The sequence below is a fragment of the Perca fluviatilis genome, chromosome 9 (assembly GCF_010015445.1).
Source record: "Perca fluviatilis chromosome 9, GENO_Pfluv_1.0, whole genome shotgun sequence".
NCBI lineage: Eukaryota > Metazoa > Chordata > Actinopteri > Perciformes > Percidae > Perca > Perca fluviatilis.
In genome coordinates, this window is record NC_053120.1 from 24,193,250 (window position 1) to 24,211,725 (window position 18,476).

Sequence of the window (18,476 nt, forward strand, 5' to 3'; positions counted from 1 at the left end):
TTGTGTTAACTGTGTACTCAAATATTAACAATCCAGAGGAGTAAACGTTTTAAATGTTGAGTCATTGTTTATGGCTACAAAAAAACTGCTGCATCACAATGATGGAAAAACCTGAGGTTAAACATGAACATAAGCTTTGCGTTCCCTCCCTCGGGCTAAGGTCATAGGCCACAGACCCATTACAGTTCAAAGGTCAAGAAAAGGTTTCCAGCAGGTCTGTTCACAAGCACTAACTAGTTTTTACCACTGATGTGCAAGGACTGTTATGACAGTGATTGTTTGTCAAACTCATGTTTAACTCCCTGTCAAATTATGAAAGAAGAAACACTATCATTTGAGCCTAAATACAGTTGTCTACTGCCTCTTCAGGGCAACATTACTCACATTTATTTTCCACAGTGCAACTCTCTCTGCAGATTTGTTACAACTTTGCAGTGAAGCTGCTGCTATAACTCCTGGGAATGGCCGCCTAATGGACATTTAAAGCTTCTGTCCCCTGTGTGTCTGATGGCGGGAGTGAGGCATAATGTGGATTTGAGGCTGGAGCTCGCACTCTCGCTGCCAGGGGACAGCGGGGACAGCAGTCAAGAACCCAGCTGCCCCTATCAAGTGGCTCGTAAATATTTAAAAAGCAGCGTCCCAGGCCCCATCTCGGGTAAAGGTCTTCTCAGGGATTTTTGAAAAAACACCACAATGTTCGAGTGAGTCATGCTGATGAGAGGGCAGAGGGAGGAGGAGGACAGAGATGGGCTGTTGTTGTTTTTGTCCGCAGCCTCTGTATGTTCCCTGCAATAAAAGGCCGGGCCTCATTATCACTGGTGTTGCTGTTTAACACCGTGACACAGGGAGTACTGTTGGGAGAATGCACCTTCTTCAAATCTAGGAGCTGAAGTACAATTTTGAAATTCTGACAAGCACTGAATGTTTTGTTGTGGTATTCCAGGATGAAATGAACTTTTGTACAAGTCAGCAAGCTGAAAAAATGCCAGCTCTAATACGCACAATAAAGGCTCTGACTTTATTATGCTGCTTTTGAATTGCACCTAGCAACGATTAACTCATTAATTAATATAGTAAAATAACCATTAATTTTGTTAGATTGATTATAGTCTCGCTTTGCCAGACCCTCCTCCAAAGTGCGCTGAAGGAGGGTTTGGCTACTCCACATAGCATTCGGGGATGGGAGGAAAACATGCTCTGGTTTAATGGCATTTCTTTAAACCAATCAGAATCGTCATGGGCGGCGCTAAACTCTGCACAGAGCCGTGCAAAATAGCCTCGGGAAGATACTTGTTTTGGTGGAATGTGTACATTCAAAAGTTGTTTTATTCGTGCGAGAGAAAACTCAGATTGGACAGATAGTCCAGCTAGCTGTCTCAATTTACCCTGCAGAGATCTGAGGAGCAGTTAACCATAGTCCTCATAAATCCACAGAGTTTAAAATTCCAACACAAATAAAACGGAAGGAAACAGACATTGGCGAAAAGACTTGCATCCTGCGGAATTTACTGTGGCACCGGAGCATAGCCGGAAGTGGAACGTCAAGGATATAGACTAGATTGATTATGACAATCAATCATTGATTGTTGGCCTTGGGGGACAGATGGTCCGGCCAATGTTCCCCAAGGAATCAGAGACCTCATGCCATTAGCATCACTGGGAAATTAAAGCTGCCGTTGATAAACTGCCTTTAACATGCTACTGAATGGAAAAGGCTGCAGTGAATTTAACTAAAGGCAAGCACAATGACCGACTATATAGTCAACAACAGCAAGAAGCAAATACAAAACATATTCATCATCACTAAAACATTCATGACTAAACTGATGTCACACTACAACAAAAACCTGGTGCAGTCATCTGATGCTCGGTATGCTTTCTACCTTTGCTAACGTTTGGTTTTGTTGTTTTGTTTTTGATCTCCTCCTCCTCCTCAAGAAGTTACAACCGCAGACATTATCCAGCAGGGTGCATTCACGGGGACCACTGCAGCTTTCCACAATCATTAGCAAACATCATCAATAATAGATCTCCCTCTCTATCACCCCATCTTCTGCAGCCTCCTCCCTCTGCACTTAAAGCCTTGGATGCACGGTGGGCTCCGATTACTGTCGATCGATTGTGGAGGAGAGAGAGTGGGAGAGTGCATTTCTCCCATGAGGCCAAGGATTGCAAAGAACCCTGCTTTTATAACAATAACATTGCATGTAGGGCATAACAACACTACACAGACATACTAAGATCCTGAGGTGTAGTGTGATACATACACATATGTACCGTCACTGAGCATGTGTATATTAGCTCAGTTTGTCTCTTAACTTGCATTAACATTTACTTTCCACTGTAACTGGTTGAGCAGGGTTTGGTAAAATGAGGTAAAATGAAAGAACTGTGGTAAATGAAACAATACGTTTAGAAGAAATTAGCTGTTTTAAACCAAAAGCTTAGGTGTGACCCTATTTATTAAGATTTCCTTCATCAAGTCACGTTGACATAATAATAAAATGAACCACACTTACTCTAAATAACAGCCCAGAACTGACACACACCACTGGTAGCAATTTGATATCATAGTGGCTGATACTTCAGTTAATCCTATACAATACATCTTGGATCAAATTCTCCCGACTCATCACTACCAATAGAGATGGTTACCAGCGTACCTTGTCACCTGAGTCCGTGTGTTGAAGTCCAGGGAGCGCATTGACTTCAATACTTCAATGCAGCCCATGTACTGCAAAAAGAAACAAACCAAACAGAAAGTTTTAATATGGCTACGGACAGATAAAGACTAGATGCTCCTTTTGATATAATTATGAACTTGTCATGTAAGGTGTTGTAAATGTAATGTTCATGTTTCTGCTGTAGAGAAATAAGAGATGGGATGGGTGGGATGTGGGATCACTTTGGAAATAAATGCTGAACTTAAAAAATCCTTATGTAAACCTACTGAAGTCACCAGCTCTCGGAGAACTTGCGTGATAAATAAGCATCTATTTTTAAAATATATATCAACTATAAACATGTATAGCAAATGTTGCATTTGGATTAAAACTTGTCAAAACAGTATTTCAGTGGCATTACAGATCTACAAGACATGCCCGCAGTATACGATATGTAAGCCTCTACTGGTATGAATTACTCTTTCCAACCATGCATCATAATCTAACTCAAATCCACATAAAGACCATTAAAGTGTACTCCAGCGAGTAGCAGCCAGCTGAGCAGCTTCCTAATGGCTGTCAGGTTGGGCTGCTAATAGCACCTTGACTAGATTAGCAGCACTAAGAGCTCCAAATTATGGACACACTGCAGTATCTAACGTCTCTGGGGGATGCTGAGGGTGTGAGTGTGTTTGTGTATACAATCAATGCATGTGAGGATGTCCTGTACTTATTTGCATATGTGTGAGGTTTATATAAAAAAGATGGAGGGGTGAGTAAATTATACGACTTCACATTTCTATTTCAGTTTTCCTGCCATCATCAGTAAATATCTATACGGTATAATGTAACTGTCCAGGGAAAACTGATGTAAACTAACCTTCTGATTACGGCACATTTATATTCACAGCCTTCATTAAAAAACTAAACTGTTAGTGTTACCATTGATTGTAAAAAGGCAGCATTAATGACTCGTACTTCTGTGTTTCACCTTTTTGAAAAGACTTCGAATACAAGATCTTATCTCAAATCTTACATCAAATTGTGTAATTTAGAAAAGTCTTTGTGAAACTAATTTGGAGCTACATCATTTACATCCTCTCTAACAGCACTTTGACTCGGTCAATGCCATATTTAGTGCAGTGTCCAGAATTGTTAGTGACTGCAACAGACAGACCACACAGCAGCCATGCACACAATAACAGAGGGAGAGGGAGAGGGAGGGAGAGAGAGAGAACAACCTTTGAGCCTGGGATCTTAATGAGCTTTCTAACCAGATTTGGAGACGAATCCATCAGGAAAATTGTCTCTATTTTCCTCTTTCTGCCAATGCCTCCATTGTCACACACTCATCTTCTGATGAAACACATCCCCTCTTCTATCACCCTATCTGCATTCCCTTCCTTTGGGCCAAGTCTCTCCAGCACACTATTCCTACAACTGCAGAGATACCGAAAAAGCATTCCTCAGAAAATGCAATAACATTCAAACGTTCAAAACGTTTCATGGCTGCCTTTTTTATTAGATAATAATAACAGTCTCTTATTAATAATATTAATATTATTAATCAATAATATTTCATTTAAGATAAATCATAGCTGTTTTATAGTTTGTTAATGTAGAAAATGTCCTAATGTCTCAGTTTATTATGTAATAGCTTTTCATTTTACCACTAAGGCAAGATCGAGAAGCATACGTTGTGTAACGATGGATGGGCGAATGATGGACAGATACTGAGGACAGCCGGATGTTACCAAAACGTATCTGGATAGTGTAGTTTTTTTTAAGTTCAGTACATGCAGTCCTGTCTTGTTTGTTATTCATGTTGCCAAAGTAATTTTTTTATGTTGTAGACATTAAAGTTGCTTCTAATTTCATACAACCACAAAACATACTCGTTGCACCATGGAAGGAAAACTCTAGAAACTGCCCTATTAGCAACAAAACCTTAAATTACAGATATTTATAATTTGTCTAGTAAATACTGTGCATAAGATTGTAAGAGAACAGCATAAAATGAGGAGCAGTCTGTTTTTATATAGCTCTCCAAATAATAGCTGTGTTGGCAGCTGCAGTGCTTTGTTTGATGGCTGCTGCAGCGTCCTGGCTGTCAAAGATGGCAGATGCAGGCCAGAGACACAGAGCCTAACATGGCTGTGTGGACAAAGAGAAAGTGCAAAGGAGGAAACCCAATACAAAGAATCATATTTGTGTCTTTCCCAGCAGAGGAGTGACTGTAAGTGAGTGAGAGAAAGAAGCACTGAAACAGAAATAGAGAGAGAGAAAGAGACGTGCACTATGGTAGCTATGCCGTTTAAAAATGGCACAGCGCAGCAGAAATCTACTGTCACTTTGACACTAATACATGCAGCAAGTGCTCCTCTCTGCATAGATTTGCCACAGAATTGCACGTATAGTACTGCTTCAGCTGCTGTGAAAGGCATCTCAAACATGAGCTTATACGGGTCATCTAAAATGATTGCAGTGCATCTTCAGATGACAACAATAAGCTCCTAAAAGCTCGGTCTGGCAATTAACTGAGATATCAATCAGACATTAGAGCAGCACTTGTTATGAATCTAGGAAAGCCCTGCACGGTGATGAGAGCTCATACAAACTCATCATTGGGCCCCTCCCATACCGATCCAACCATCCTCATCCACATCACATGATGCAAATGACTGTGATTAAATGTAATTGAATATAGGAATGAATGGGGCCTGTATAATGCCATTAGAAAGTGGGCTTGAGCCCCAGACTGGGCTAATCAAGAGCCATGTCATTAGTTTGAGGAGAGGGGGGTGGAGCAGTGCAAGAGGGGTGGAGGTTAACAGGCATTGGGGGATCGCTAAGGGGATACATCATTGACATTGACGTCAAGCAGACTGCTTAGGATGATAAACCTTTGTAAGTCAAGTGCACACTGATAAAGATATTTCTTCATATCTCTACCTTTTTATTTATAATCATTCTCATCTCTCTGGCGGGACAACCAACCATCCATTTCTGTATGTTGCCGGATCTTGTTTTAAATAAAAACACAAAGAGTTTGTGTACTATTTAAAAACAACTTTCAAGCATGCTCTTATTATACCAACTATAATAAAGATTGGTATTCACTATGCTGAGGGATTGTAAATCACATTTAATGGATACAATCTTATGGTCTCCACATGAATGTAAACAATCCTGAAAGCACACAAAGAACACCACTCCCACAATGCTCAAGCTCACAATTGGACAGGGGTTACATGCACTCTAAATACAGATGGTTATTGTTTTAAATCAAGTGAATGATGCATATAACCTTCGGTAAACACTGCGGTAAAATAACGATCCTTACTACAGCCTGTGCGCATCATTTCATGGTTTATCTTTCTCCGCCATGACGCCTGTGTGTGCTATCCTGACGCAGTCTCTACCAGCCACACCAAGCCATCTATCTGGATTATGGATTCCCCAGCCCTCGCCACATGAGCTGCATGACAAACTGCCTGGCACTGTGGTGTCCTTACGTTTCCCACCCAGATAAAGAAACCTGTAAATGGTTTTTTTATATGATGTGGTTCACTGATTCCTGTTAATAGATATGTTAGCACCAGAGGAAGAAAAGTTAGTTCTTTTGGTTGTACACACTTTCAAAACAGATCCTGAATTAAGTGGATGTTCAAGAGGTGGACCTTTTACAATGGATATACAGTATGCATTAACAAAAAAAGGTGCCCACTGACTCACCCTGACAATATAAGAAGCCCCTGGTCCTGCAATCTTCTTGTCAGGGTGCAGCCAGCCTTGAGAGGGTTTGTGGATGAAGCTACCCTTCTGGGTGAAGTCCTCTCCCTCCAGCCACATGCCTTCTACCCTTGTCCTGCGGTTCATTCCTGACCGGGAGCTGCTGGATCCCCCAGGGCTCGCCATGGCCTCTGTGGCCCCAAATCCGTGCCCCCCTTGACTGGCCGAGTTTGCCGCTGCAACTGCTCTCTGCCCTCGAATGGCCTGCAGAGAACAGGGGGTGACACACACAGGGTCACAGGAGTTAAGCACCGCTGCGAGACTTGCCACCGGGCCACTGGCTGAGGTCACACCACCGTGCCTGTGTGGTGATGAACTATGCGAGACTGAGGCCTGGGAAGGAGCTGTTGCTGCCTTCCCTGAGTCCTTGCTGGAGCTGGAGCTGGAGCTGGAGTTGGACGGGCTCCGGCTAAGCAGGGAGTTGGAGAACTTCCACTGGGGCATCCTAGGGATGAGCATGCAGAAGGTTGTGGTGGCATCCTGTTCCCCATCCAGGCAAGGAGAGTCAGCCAGGGCTGCAGCCCCAGCAGAGGATGATGATCTGGCACTGTGATCCAGGGGAGGCAGAGGAGGCAAGGGAGGCAGAGGAAGGCTCGTGGCGGAGGAGGAGACCACCGGTGTGGCCACAACTTTGCCGCTCATTGCTAAGCTCTGCATCAGGTCGTCGGAGGAGGTCACAGACTCGTTGCGAAAGCGGCCATACTTTGGCTTAAGGAGCATGCCCGGAGGAGCCGCCTGAAGCAGGAGCAGAGGATGAGGGGGGAGGGAAGGGGGAAGAGAGGGGAGGGGAGAGGTGTAATGGAAGAAGGGGAGAAAACTAGAGAGAAAATCTTCCAGGTGGGGTCCTATATCCTTGTCAACTGAATGGTGTCTGGTCCTCTCCCGTTCACGCACACACACTGTCCCGCTCTCATGCCACTCTCCTCTCTGTCTGAGCTGGCCTGCTTCCTTTCACTGCCTAAGGCAAGCTCGCTCGCATGCTCCCAGTGTTTCTCTCTCTCTCTCTCTCTCTCTCTCTTTGGATGATGTCATTGGGTCTATTAGCCCTGCCCAGCTGCTCTCAGGCTGTATTAGCTAAAACACATCTGCCTAAACCACAGTCACACACACACACACACACACACACACACACACACACACACACACACACACACACACACACACACACACACACACACACACATACATTAATATTTGTATCTATATCTTCTATCTTATCTATATCTTTATATAGAAAAAATAGGTGCACCTATTTCTTTCTATATAAAGAGATTCTGCAAAATATTAATCTTTGTCAGTGTACATTATCTTTAGGCTAGGTTAGCAAACATCTCAAACTAAAGAACACTGTCAACATATTAAATTGACAAACAAAAGCATATTAGATATCAGAACATGTGCAGAATACACAAGCATTCCTTGGTTCCTACTATCATTGTATTTTGTATATTTCATCTGTCAATGTACTTTGCTAATTTGTAATGAGCGTCTCCCATAATCCATCTCATTAAATGAATGTTCATGAGCAGAAAGATCAAATTGCACAATGTAGCAATCCCCACTGATAGGGCTGTATTCAAATACAAAATAGAAATATTAACTTAGAAATTTATTGCAAATGTGAGTAAATAATACCGGCATAAGCCTCATCCAATTAGGTAAAGTGTATTTTGTGTAAGTCGATATTTGTGTGGGGGTTAAGGGTGTAAATCCATTTCTCTTGGCAATAGACTCAAACTGAACAAAGAAAGCCATACTTATAACGGATTGCATGTCTGAAAAACATCCAACCTATCCCAGCTGTCTGATTTGTCTTCCCAACTCCCCTCCCATCCACCTCCCCAGAGAGCAGTCATCCATCTCCGCAAGATCCTTTCAGCTCCTCACTTGCACCCTCCCACATGAATTTTACTCCTTCCCAGTCAAATCATGTCCACACTGTTTTCTAAATCACGTTTTTTTCACATACAATTGTATTTTCCCCATCTTAAACAAATGTAATGAAAGGTAGCAGTCAGGATTCTCAGTGTGACACAATAGTAGGTTAAGCAGTTGTTGTTTGTGATGGTCAAATCATGCACTCAGGTGGGAGTAATGTCTGCACTGATTGTGAAATAACCCAATAGTCCAGGTCATCTGTTATGCAAAAAGGCGGGACAATCTACTGACTAAACAACGCCACCTACACAGATAAGGAAAGGCTCATTATGTTTCTGTTAATTGCTTAAATTCAATCAAGCAAGTAATTACAATTTGTTGAGTCTCATAATCCTGTTGTCTGTCCAATAAAATCTGAGGGAGGGACAACAGTATAGGCAAAGTATATATAGTAAACAAATAAACTACAATCAGGATATGTTCAAATTGTTCACTACCTTGAATGCTACGGAGTGACACATTTGTGAACTAAAAGTTATTTATTTAGAAAGGCATCAGGAAGCTTACCTATATGTCAGGCTCTGAGAAAGAGGATGAAAAAAGAAGATCCAGTCCAATGACTTTTATCAAAGATAAGCAATGTGTAATGTCATTCCACTACACCTCATTACAACAAACCACGCACACTAAGAAATCCCCCAACACAAACAAATCACCATCAGAAACGCAATGATACCAACGCCATCCCACCTTCTTCCAAACAGCCAATCACCTCTTGTTTGTTTGCTACAGAGTAAGTTACTGATAAGCCAAAGGGAATCAGTGCATGTTGACAGATGTACAAGAAGCTGGCCTTCCTCAGTACATCCTGTCCCCTTTTCTGTCAAAAAACAAATAACTGCTATGACAACATACTCTACAGAAAAGTGAAACCGATATGGAGCCATTATTACTTCAAACCAACTTTAACAAATAGATGCAAAAGCAACCATTTGAAGATGGTGCTAGATTCTATTGCCATAAATAATAATAGATTGCTAAATTGCAATTTTTTACACTACAGTTTCAAACACCCAACTATCTGTGATTTTGTTCTGTATGTAAAGAGGAAACATAATGTACCTCGTGACTTTGTTAGTGCGCATATACAAGTGGAACAAATCATGCTGTGAATACACCACCACTCATTAGCAGCCATCACCTTGACAACGGTGATTACAACTAAGAACAACAACATAGGTTACTTGCAACAACAAAATTCTCAAACTACTTTGTTTGGTTAAAATGTAAAGCAAGAGTTTATTTTTCATGTACTGACAAATCAGTGACTGGGACAAGTGATACATGTATAAGGCCTAGAGAGAAAATATAATAGATGACTAATGCATTCCTCTGTGTATAGTTTATTATGAAACCACAACAGTAATTATTGAAATATAAAGAATAAAAACTAATACGTTAGTGGAAATATGTCACATGTAAATGGAGAGCAATATATTTTGTGATATAAGTTTAAAAAAAATTAAGTGACAAATTCACCTGGATACAAACTGAAATTCTGAAGATACCAATATCTCTATAGGTTATCCAACAAATGTTGGCCTATATTTGAATACATTACAAAAATAATTGTGAGATAACTTAAATTAATACACAGTTTTAATTATTTCCTTTGCCTCAAATCAGCCAACAAGTTATAATAAATATATTATTTTAAGAGCTGTACCAAGACTATTATTATTATTAAGATTATTATAAAGCCTTTGGTCTCTTAAGAGACAAGGGTAAAACAGCATACCATAGTGCTGCATATGATTACATGCACCATGCTACCCCATCAATGCAATCAAATTAAAGTTAAAAATGACTATTCGGCAGGCAAAATAAAGAGAACGTGAAACAAGATAAGCTAGAAAAATAACATGAATGATGACAACAACAAAAAACATTTAAAATGCTAGATTTATATAGACCTAGGCCATTTATCAAAGCTGTATTCCATTGTGGTTTAGGTTAGATTGATCTCCAATTACATATTCTATATTCAACTCCATTTCAAACTAACTGTAGGCTATACATGTACATGAGTAATGTTGGCCTATAACTGTGATCAAGCTTTGTATTTAGGGTTCGTATTTAATTTCGAAATGTTGGTTACACCATACATATTCCTAATATAACTGTCAGCATATCAGCAAAGAACATAGCCTACATACTCCAGTAGGATTGATATTGGCCGAAATATTTCAATATTAGTAGTTGAATTCACCTCTACCAAGCGCTTTTGCACTTTACCCCTGGTGATATTTTGCCTACGCCTCCCATGTCGAGTTATTATAATTCTTCAAAGATTCTCCATGACATCCATGTACGGGCTCCAGCAACCGGGGACGAGGAGACGAGGACAGGAAGAGTCGCAACGTGGCAGAGGAAGTGAAGCGGTGACGAGCTCTCGTTGAGCCCCTTTGCGCTTTCAGAAAAGTCCTGGTGACGTACCAAAACGTTTTCAAATACATTGAATATCTTCCCTTTCAAACACGTATTTGAACTATATGGCAGAAAACCGAAAGTTAAGATAATAGCTGAAATGGACGTTTTTAAAAAGAATTACAGGGAAAACACACCTGTTGTTGCAAAGCATGCTTCCTAGTTGAAGAGTTGTGCTTTCACAGCCGAGTGGTTTATCTTCCCAAACATAGACGATCTAAGTAGATGGGGCTTCCACGTGCTGCGCCTTGACCAATCAGAGGATGGCGGGGAACCGTTAGGGTTTGAATTGTTCTCTGAAAACAGCGGCAGATGACAGCAGCTTGTTGCGCTCGCAAACATCGCTAGGAAGTTAGTGAGCTAAGTTAGCGTCTTCACATCACCCGAAAACAACTTTCCGGACTTCAGCTTTGACTTCTATCGACTGAAAATGTCGAAAAAACAGATTTACTATTCTGACAAGTATAACGATGAGGACTTCGAGTATAGGTATGATTAACATGTTAACGTTTTTGGCATTTGCTAACGTTTTCAAAAGTCAGTTATCTTGTGTTCGGTAACGACAAATCACGGTAAAATTGGTTATGTAGCTAAGCTGACTTTAGACAGCTCAAAATCACGTTAACGTATCCTGACAACTTCTTTTGAAATGGGTATCTAGCCAATTTCGTAAAATACGGTAACTTTACTGAGTAACGTTGTGCAATTTAGATTAGCGTTATGTTAGCTAGCTAGCTAAGCCTCGAAAGTAACACTTAGCTACCAAAACAACTCCTGATCCACTTAGCTAGCTAGCTAACAGTAAACACTAGCTAGCTATGCTAACCGCTACGGTAACGTTAAGGGTAATGTTAATGGTGAAGTTAGCTAATGTTAAACTCTGTTTGGTTTGAACGATGTGGGAATAAGGCTAGCGTTACTTCAGCTGCAATGTAGCTAAAGAAACAACTAACTAACGTTAAATCCTAACTTAATGTTACATTACCCAGTAACGTTATCGTAAATTGAGGACTCGAGCGTCAACGTTTTTACGTTAGCTAGCTATCCTTAAGATAAGATATTACACCTTATTGATCCCCAGCGGTTGTTGCAGCAGTAACGTTACAACAGAAACACCATACATAAATAACGTTACAGATGCGTATAGAAAGAAACGGAACAGAAATAACTAATAATGTACATAAAATAGAATACAAACTGCTGTGTATTACAATATATTAAAGTTACCAAAAATTAGCTCCATCCTTAAGTCAACTTACTACTTGACCATCCTTTTAAAATATGTTGGGTAGTTCTTGATTGTTTTATTTATCTTCCCATAGGCATGTGGTGCTTCCAAAGCAGCTGTCTAAACTGGTGCCCTCCTCCCACCTGATGACAGAAGATGAGTGGAGGGGACTTGGGGTGCAACAGAGCCAGGGCTGGATTCACTACATGATCCACAAACCAGGTGAGTGACGGTGGACTTAAAAATAGGTTCACGTTTTCAAGTTTTGTCTTGAAACGGTGCTCACAAGCCCACATGTATATTAAACCAGCTATTGCTTATTGCAACCATCTTTTCTGTCCATGCTGGTTGTGGAGAGATCTTTTCTTACTTGGTGTCTACAGGAGTTGAGGGACAAAATCCAATACATTATTACTTTTTCTGTGTAAAAAAAGTAATAATCAGCCAAAGCAAATATATGGTTTTAGCAGTCTAAATTAGTCTAATCAAAAGGGTATTTCTAACGTTTGAGTAGTATGTGTTACTATCACTTCACTACAGCTCAGCAAGGAAACACTGTAGGGAAATGCAAAGATGGGATTTTGTATTTAAAAGACTGTAAATTTGGAAAATACATTCTTGTTTTTGTCTAACTGACTGCTGAAGCTTAATTTTAGCTTTAGTTTAGCTGTTGCGTGCATTTTTTGCACAGGACTGGATTTTGTCTTTTCTTACATTGTAGTTCGCCACGAATACCAATACTGTGACTTCGATACCAGTTCCTGAGCGATACTTTTTTTTTTTTTTTCATACCAATTTTATAAAAATCCATTTTAACAAAAAAACTATTACGGCACAAATCTTTTTATTTTGTTTTCAGCTCCTACTACGTGAGCCTCTTCTATGCGTAACATAGTTTTTCCTGCCTCTTCAACGTGTAATGTTAGACAGACGATCACCAGCATTATTAGATCTTGGTTAGTCTCACTTTGCCAGACCCCTCCTCCACAGCGCTGCGGAGGAGGGGTCTGGCTACTCCACATAGCATTCTATCATAGAAGGAAAAACATGCTCTGATTTATTGGCATTTCTTTAAACCAATCACAATCGTCACAGGCGTCGCTGAGCTCCGCACGGTGGCATTCTATCATAGAAGGAAAAACATGCTCTGATTTATTGGCATTTCTTTAAACCAATCACAATCGTCACAGGCGTCGCTGAGCTCCGCACGGTGCCGCTGCAAAATGGCATCGGGAAGATACTTGTTTTGGTGGAACGTGTACATTCAAAAGTTAGTTGTGTGAGAGAAAACTCAGATTGGACACAGTCTAGCTAGCTGTCTCAATTTACCCTGCAGAGATCTGAGGAGCAGTTAACCATAGCCCTCATAAATCCACCGGAGTTTAAAATTCCAACACAAAGAAAGCGTTAGGAAAGTGACATCGGCGAAAAAGACATGCATCCTGCGGAATTTCCTTCAGCACCGGAGCAATCCTGGAAGTGGAACGTTGTGGATGTAGACTAGCTCTTGGTAGAAGCCTGCTTATTGACTCACTGACGCTGTTGGGAATGAGATTGACTCATTAGGTTTTGAATGACGAGGCATTTTTCGATTAAAGTGATGGTTCGGAGTAATTCACCCTAGGGTCCTTTGCACCATGACCTCGAGCAGCAACAGAGAGCTGAAGAGAGCAGGCAAGTGTTCATAAACTTCTGGTGTACTTACAAACTTTCCAATCCATCGTTTTATGAGAGCATAACCTATTTGTACTACTTATAGACGTTTGGTATCATTTCGGGCATTATTAGTGGGGTAACTTACAAGATACACGTGGGTCCATTAGCCCCTGCGCTAAGCTATTCAGCTGATAACGCTACTCTAGCTAACTCTCCCAATGTCCGACCCAGGTGAAAAAAGCTTCTGGGAGGGTGTTTGGCTCGAGTCATGGTGCAAAGGACCCTAGGGTGAAATTACTCCGAACCATCACTTTAAGAAGGAGGCAATTCGATCAGTGCCTAAATTGAATCCGGTATCCAGCCCTAACCGTGAACGGTCATTCTTGTTTTACAAGTAATGTACATTAGCATGTGGGTATTGTATCAAGGTAGTCATGAGAACAATCTCAACCTATCCTTAAATGGCTCCTAGCATGTGCCATTAGATTGCAATGAAAGTTATATTCACATGGAGCACAGCTGTGTGCATGACGGTACACTGTATGGCGTAACCACTGTGAGTAGATGATGCTGACAGATACTTGTTTTTTTTGCTTTACTCTCCAGAGCCACACATACTGCTTTTCAGAAGACCTCTCCCAAAGGATTAAATGGGACCCATCTGTACAATGCCTGCTATCATCTTTGCTGATTTGTATTGTCTTTGAACCCATACATCTCTCCTACATACATATCTACATATGTTCTGATGTATTGTGTAGAAAACCCTTAGTTGCATTGTGTTTTTTGTCTTTTCAAATTCCCTCAATTTTTTAGAGGTGATGAGAGGCAAACGGCTTGATTCCACTGTGAATGATAACCTTAAAAACAATATGAAGGTGAAAGAGTGCCTGACAATTGTACATTTTAACACATTTTTTAAATGTCTTTTGATGCCATTTTGTTATGATTTTATTTACGGAGTATCGCACAGGCATAGGTTTTTCTGTATTTCTCTCTCTCTCCCCCACTATTTTCCCAAAAGTTTTCTGTTTTCCTGTTCTTTAAATGTATGTTTGTGTTGTGTACATAATATTATTTCTAGATATTATAAATGTTGTCACTGAGTCTTGGGTGATTCAACATGCCCTTTTTGTTGCTGAAAGAACAAAATTAAATGTACTTCACATATGTTTCCTCATGAATATATATATATATATATTTTTTTTTTTTCTACCAGATTACAGAATTATGTTTCTCATTTTTGGGAGTGTGATGATGGTGTTCAGTCAGAAACATTGACAACTAGTGGAGTAACAAATTCCGAGTGTCTAATGCCCAGGGAGTAGGTTGGTGCCCGGGCCTTGTGAACTGTCACTTTCTCTGGATTATAAGTTCCAGGACCAGGTTTCTCGCTGGCATCTCTTGGTAAGCCGTGTCGTCCCAGCATGGAAAACGCCGGCTGCCTGGGTAGATAAACACTTGGGTCCGTACTGTTGTACCTGCAAGGCCCTGGCGTCTTGGCTAAGTCCACAGATGGTCCCCCTCTGCTGTAACTACCTGACATTGTGTAGCTTGAGCTGGATTGCTTGTTTGGAACTTGAGGGCCCATGAGCGGAGGGAGACAGTACCTGTTGGGAGCAGGTACTGAGTCAACACTCCGGTAGTGTGTCCTAGAGCCCATTGTGTAGGATGGAGGTCTGTGCTGGAGGTTGCATGGTGGGGTTTTCTCAGGGCTGTATGCACCTGGTCCAGGTGTCTGGAATAGCTCCTCTAGTGAACAGAAAACCGTTGAATAATATAAACCATGAACTCAGCAACATATGGTAGAGTGTGTCTACTTAAGTGGGGTTTAGATTTTCAGTTGTAACAGCTGACGCTAGCTCTCTAGAAGTAATGCCAGACACAAATGTTTTTTGTACAAGGGTTCATCCTTTCACAATAATGGAGCAGTTAGTTTGGTCTTAGTTAAAAAAAATGCTTCATTACAACATGTACATGAATCTGAAACAAAATGTGCACTCAAAATAGCAGTTGTTGAAGAGGAACTTACTCTGCGCTTTCACTCTGCCCAACATTGAGTATGCAGGTGTGCCATCCCTTCCAAAACGAGTGATTTTTGCATCAATGTGATACTGCGGCCCTGGACTTGAGTCTACACAATACACTGCAGCAAAAGTAAATATTTATGATCAATTCAAAATAATATATCCTTTGTCGGTTTGGTTTGATCATGCAATGGTCCTAAAATAGACTGGCTACAGAATTAGGAGGCGTTGTCTCCCTCTACAGGTTCTAATTTGACATGGCACCAATTAAGATGTGTACACTGGGACTTCTTGTGATGCATTTGAGGACATTAAATCATTCTGAAAAGAAACATCAATAAATGGTTTATAAAATAGTACAACTGTAATGTTTTTGTGTGTTCTTGATAAGAGTTATGGCTTTGAAATCAAAGTTCTGACCAAGATGGTATCAAAGCATTTAATTACACAATTATCAAATATTTCCTCTGCAGCTATGGAGCTATATGTTAATCTAAAAGTTAGAGATAAAGAACTCACTGGTGTCACTCATCCTGCCATGGAAAGAATAGGCAGGGCTAGTTGGCTTGGTGAAGTCATGGCCCATAAATCCAATGGTGGGAGGAAGTCCATAGCGACCAGGACCTGGCCCTAGAGACGTGGGGAAATATCACAGCCTTTACACACACACACACACATATATTCATTATATAAAATATGTTTACCATGCACAAATGACACTGTTGTGCAGTAAAAGAGATGCCGAACACATCAAGACAACCCAGAGCAAAGTGTTACGGCACCATACATGTCTTTAGTGGTCTGTGCGCAAGCAGAGTAAGTGGGAGCATTTTTTTTTTTCACAGAAAAAGAGCAAGTCCTGGCAGGTCTGCACACTGACAAATCCTCTACTCACTTTTCCCTGCCTTTGAAATTATGAAATAACCAACTGGAGCATAGCTAATAATATGCATGCCTATACACAATATGCATAGTTTTATACACCTTGATTTACATAATCACAGTAAAAAGTAGCTTCAAATGATGAACTTACCTTTTTCTCTTCCTGCTATTATTGGGTATCTTTTCTCCATTTTGCTCTTTGTAGAAGTGACGGATACTTCAGGAATTCCTCAATGATATCAATACTGCAGAAACTTTCATACAGCATGTCAATCATAACTACAAGAACCTGGCGAAAGACAATTCTAAAATCAAAACCTTTTTTTGCACCTTACCACAGGTAATTCCCCCTTTCAGCCAGAATGGAGGCAGGCTGCATACTTGGAAATTCAGTCGTTAGAGGAGCACCTTGGTGGTCTTTCTTCAGATATCACAATATTGCTTCTGCAGGATCCAGCATCACCCATAACCTGGCTGACAGTGAGACCCAGAGCCCTGGATGATCCAGAATCAATCCCTAATTTCCTCTGAAACGATCAGGAAACCTGAGACGTATAATACACATCAAAGTGTCAACAGCACACTGGATAGGGTTGTCTCTATCTGCCTGTTTGTCCCTTTGTCCACCTGTGGTGGCTCAGACAGATGAATAGCCCTTCCTCCACAGAAGGCAATGTATAGGTGCAGTCAGCTGCTACTTAGGAACAATGTCATCACTCCGATTCACTCTCATGTAATGCTAGCTCCCCCTGCAAACCATGAAACCAAGATCCCCCTCTCCCTCCTTTCACTCTTTCTGCTCATCACAGTGTGGAGACGCAATATCACTCTTCAGCCATGCATGCAGTTGCCACGGAGACTGCTGTGGATAGTTTGCTGCAGCCAGGTCCCCTGCACTGCTGGCTTATTGTCACTACAGGAACAAAAAATGTTTTCCATTTAGACTGGGGGGGGGGGTAAATCTACTGCATCTGCTCAGAGTTTAGCGTTTGTGAAGTTCCGTAACGTTTGCCTCCAATTTGACCTTAAACTATGAACTGTTGATAGTACCAGTTCTCCATATGCACCTCCTTACATTTATCAAAGTAGGAATGCAAAGAGAATTCCTATTTATTTCCCCGCTGTGAAACAGCATACTGTGTTTTCATCCCTCGACACAGCAGGGTCAGATGTTAAGCGCAGCATACCTGGAGCAGTTACAGGCCAGCATACAACCCTCTGCTTTCTCATCTCTAACTTAAGGTCAAACCGATTACCCAGATGCGGTTTAGCCCTCTTTGAACTCCTCCAATCCCAGTGATGATTTGTAGTTTGGATTTGACCGACGCCTTTAAAGGCCAGAGCACAAGGCCACAGTAACCGAGAGGGTCGACAAGTGACGTGCAGAAAACAAACATTAAACATTAAACAGGCTTTTACTCTCTCCAAGCTGCTGCTTTGGTAACCCGAATCTGTTGTTAGTAGTTACAAAAACACATAGTACAGTGCACATCCTAACCTAGAGATTCATACACACCAATACACACATGTGCATGCTTTTCTGTCTCTGACACAAAAGCATGCCAGGGGTCACAGAGTCAACTGTTATCAAAGCAGAGGGCCATCTGAAGCAGCAGGGTTGTAATACAGCTGACTGCTGACAGGAAATGATCTCCAGACTTAACTAGCCTTTCAAAGGAAATGGAGCAACACAGCTTTCATAAACTGCAGCTCCTCTGCTAGTGGAGCATATGCATGCACTGTGCTGCATCTGCAGAGATCGTATTGTTCTAAAAAGTCAAGGGATTTTTTTTCCTACAGTTATACAAAGTGTAATAGCATAAGCTTAAACAGAAGAGCGTGGTAGCAAAGTGCAGGAGCTAA

At 41.1% G+C, this 18,476-nt stretch overlaps 3 protein-coding genes across 5 annotated transcripts in view; 1 reads left to right on the plus strand and 2 right to left on the minus strand.

Moving 5' to 3' along the window:
- shc2 (SHC (Src homology 2 domain containing) transforming protein 2) overlaps positions 1–9,289 on the minus strand; it is a 19,608-nt gene extending 10,319 nt beyond the window's left edge. For 2 of the 3 annotated variants that reach the window (XR_005640224.1, XM_039811048.1), the window contains exons 1-3: positions 8,901–9,289; positions 6,399–7,190; positions 2,664–2,734 (exon numbers count right to left, since the gene is read on the minus strand). Coding sequence is in view for 2 of the 3 variants with exons in the window: in XM_039811048.1 (XP_039666982.1) it covers positions 2,664–2,734; positions 6,399–7,175 (848 nt within the window). In the remaining variant the exon portion in view is untranslated. The remainder of the gene's footprint in view (positions 1–2,663; positions 2,735–6,398; positions 7,191–8,900) is intronic. The other variant, XM_039811049.1, reaches the window with a different exon arrangement.
- Positions 9,290–11,091: 1,802 nt separating this feature from the next.
- Positions 11,092–14,892, plus strand: cks2 (CDC28 protein kinase regulatory subunit 2). The gene is made up of 3 exons (XM_039811050.1): positions 11,092–11,309; positions 12,143–12,270; positions 14,311–14,892. The coding sequence occupies exons 1-3, from the start codon at positions 11,251–11,253 to the stop codon at positions 14,352–14,354; spliced, it is 231 nt and encodes a 76-aa protein (XP_039666984.1). The 5' UTR covers positions 11,092–11,250; the 3' UTR covers positions 14,355–14,892.
- Positions 14,893–14,961: 69 nt separating this feature from the next.
- On the minus strand, positions 14,962–16,896 carry odf3l2b (outer dense fiber of sperm tails 3-like 2b). Its single transcript, XM_039811051.1, has 4 exons — positions 16,765–16,896; positions 16,251–16,361; positions 15,737–15,850; positions 14,962–15,456 (listed from the first exon to the last, which is right to left on the minus strand). Exons 1-4 carry the CDS (start codon positions 16,802–16,804, stop codon positions 14,969–14,971), a joined length of 753 nt encoding a protein of 250 aa, XP_039666985.1. The 5' UTR covers positions 16,805–16,896; the 3' UTR covers positions 14,962–14,968.
- Between the last annotated feature and the right edge of the window lie 1,580 nt (positions 16,897–18,476).

Excerpts from the sequence above, each read along its gene's own strand:
- cks2 (XM_039811050.1), top strand. The coding sequence starts at position 11,251 with ATGTCGAAAAAACAGATTTACTATTCTGACAAGTATAACGATGAGGAC. Across the intron at positions 11,310-12,142 it reads GATGAGGACTTCGAGTATAG|GCATGTGGTGCTTCCAAAGC; the intron begins GTATGATTAACA and ends ATCTTCCCATAG. Across the intron at positions 12,271-14,310 it reads CTACATGATCCACAAACCAG|AGCCACACATACTGCTTTTC; the intron begins GTGAGTGACGGT and ends TTTACTCTCCAG.
- odf3l2b (XM_039811051.1), bottom strand. The coding sequence starts at position 16,804 with ATGGAGAAAAGATACCCAATAATAGCAGGAAGAGAAAAAG. Across the intron at positions 15,851-16,250 it reads TGGCAGGATGAGTGACACCA|TGTATTGTGTAGACTCAAGT; the intron begins GTGAGTTCTTTA and ends CTTTTGCTGCAG. Across the intron at positions 15,457-15,736 it reads GGGCAGAGTGAAAGCGCAGA|AGGAGCTATTCCAGACACCT; the intron begins GTAAGTTCCTCT and ends TCTGTTCACTAG.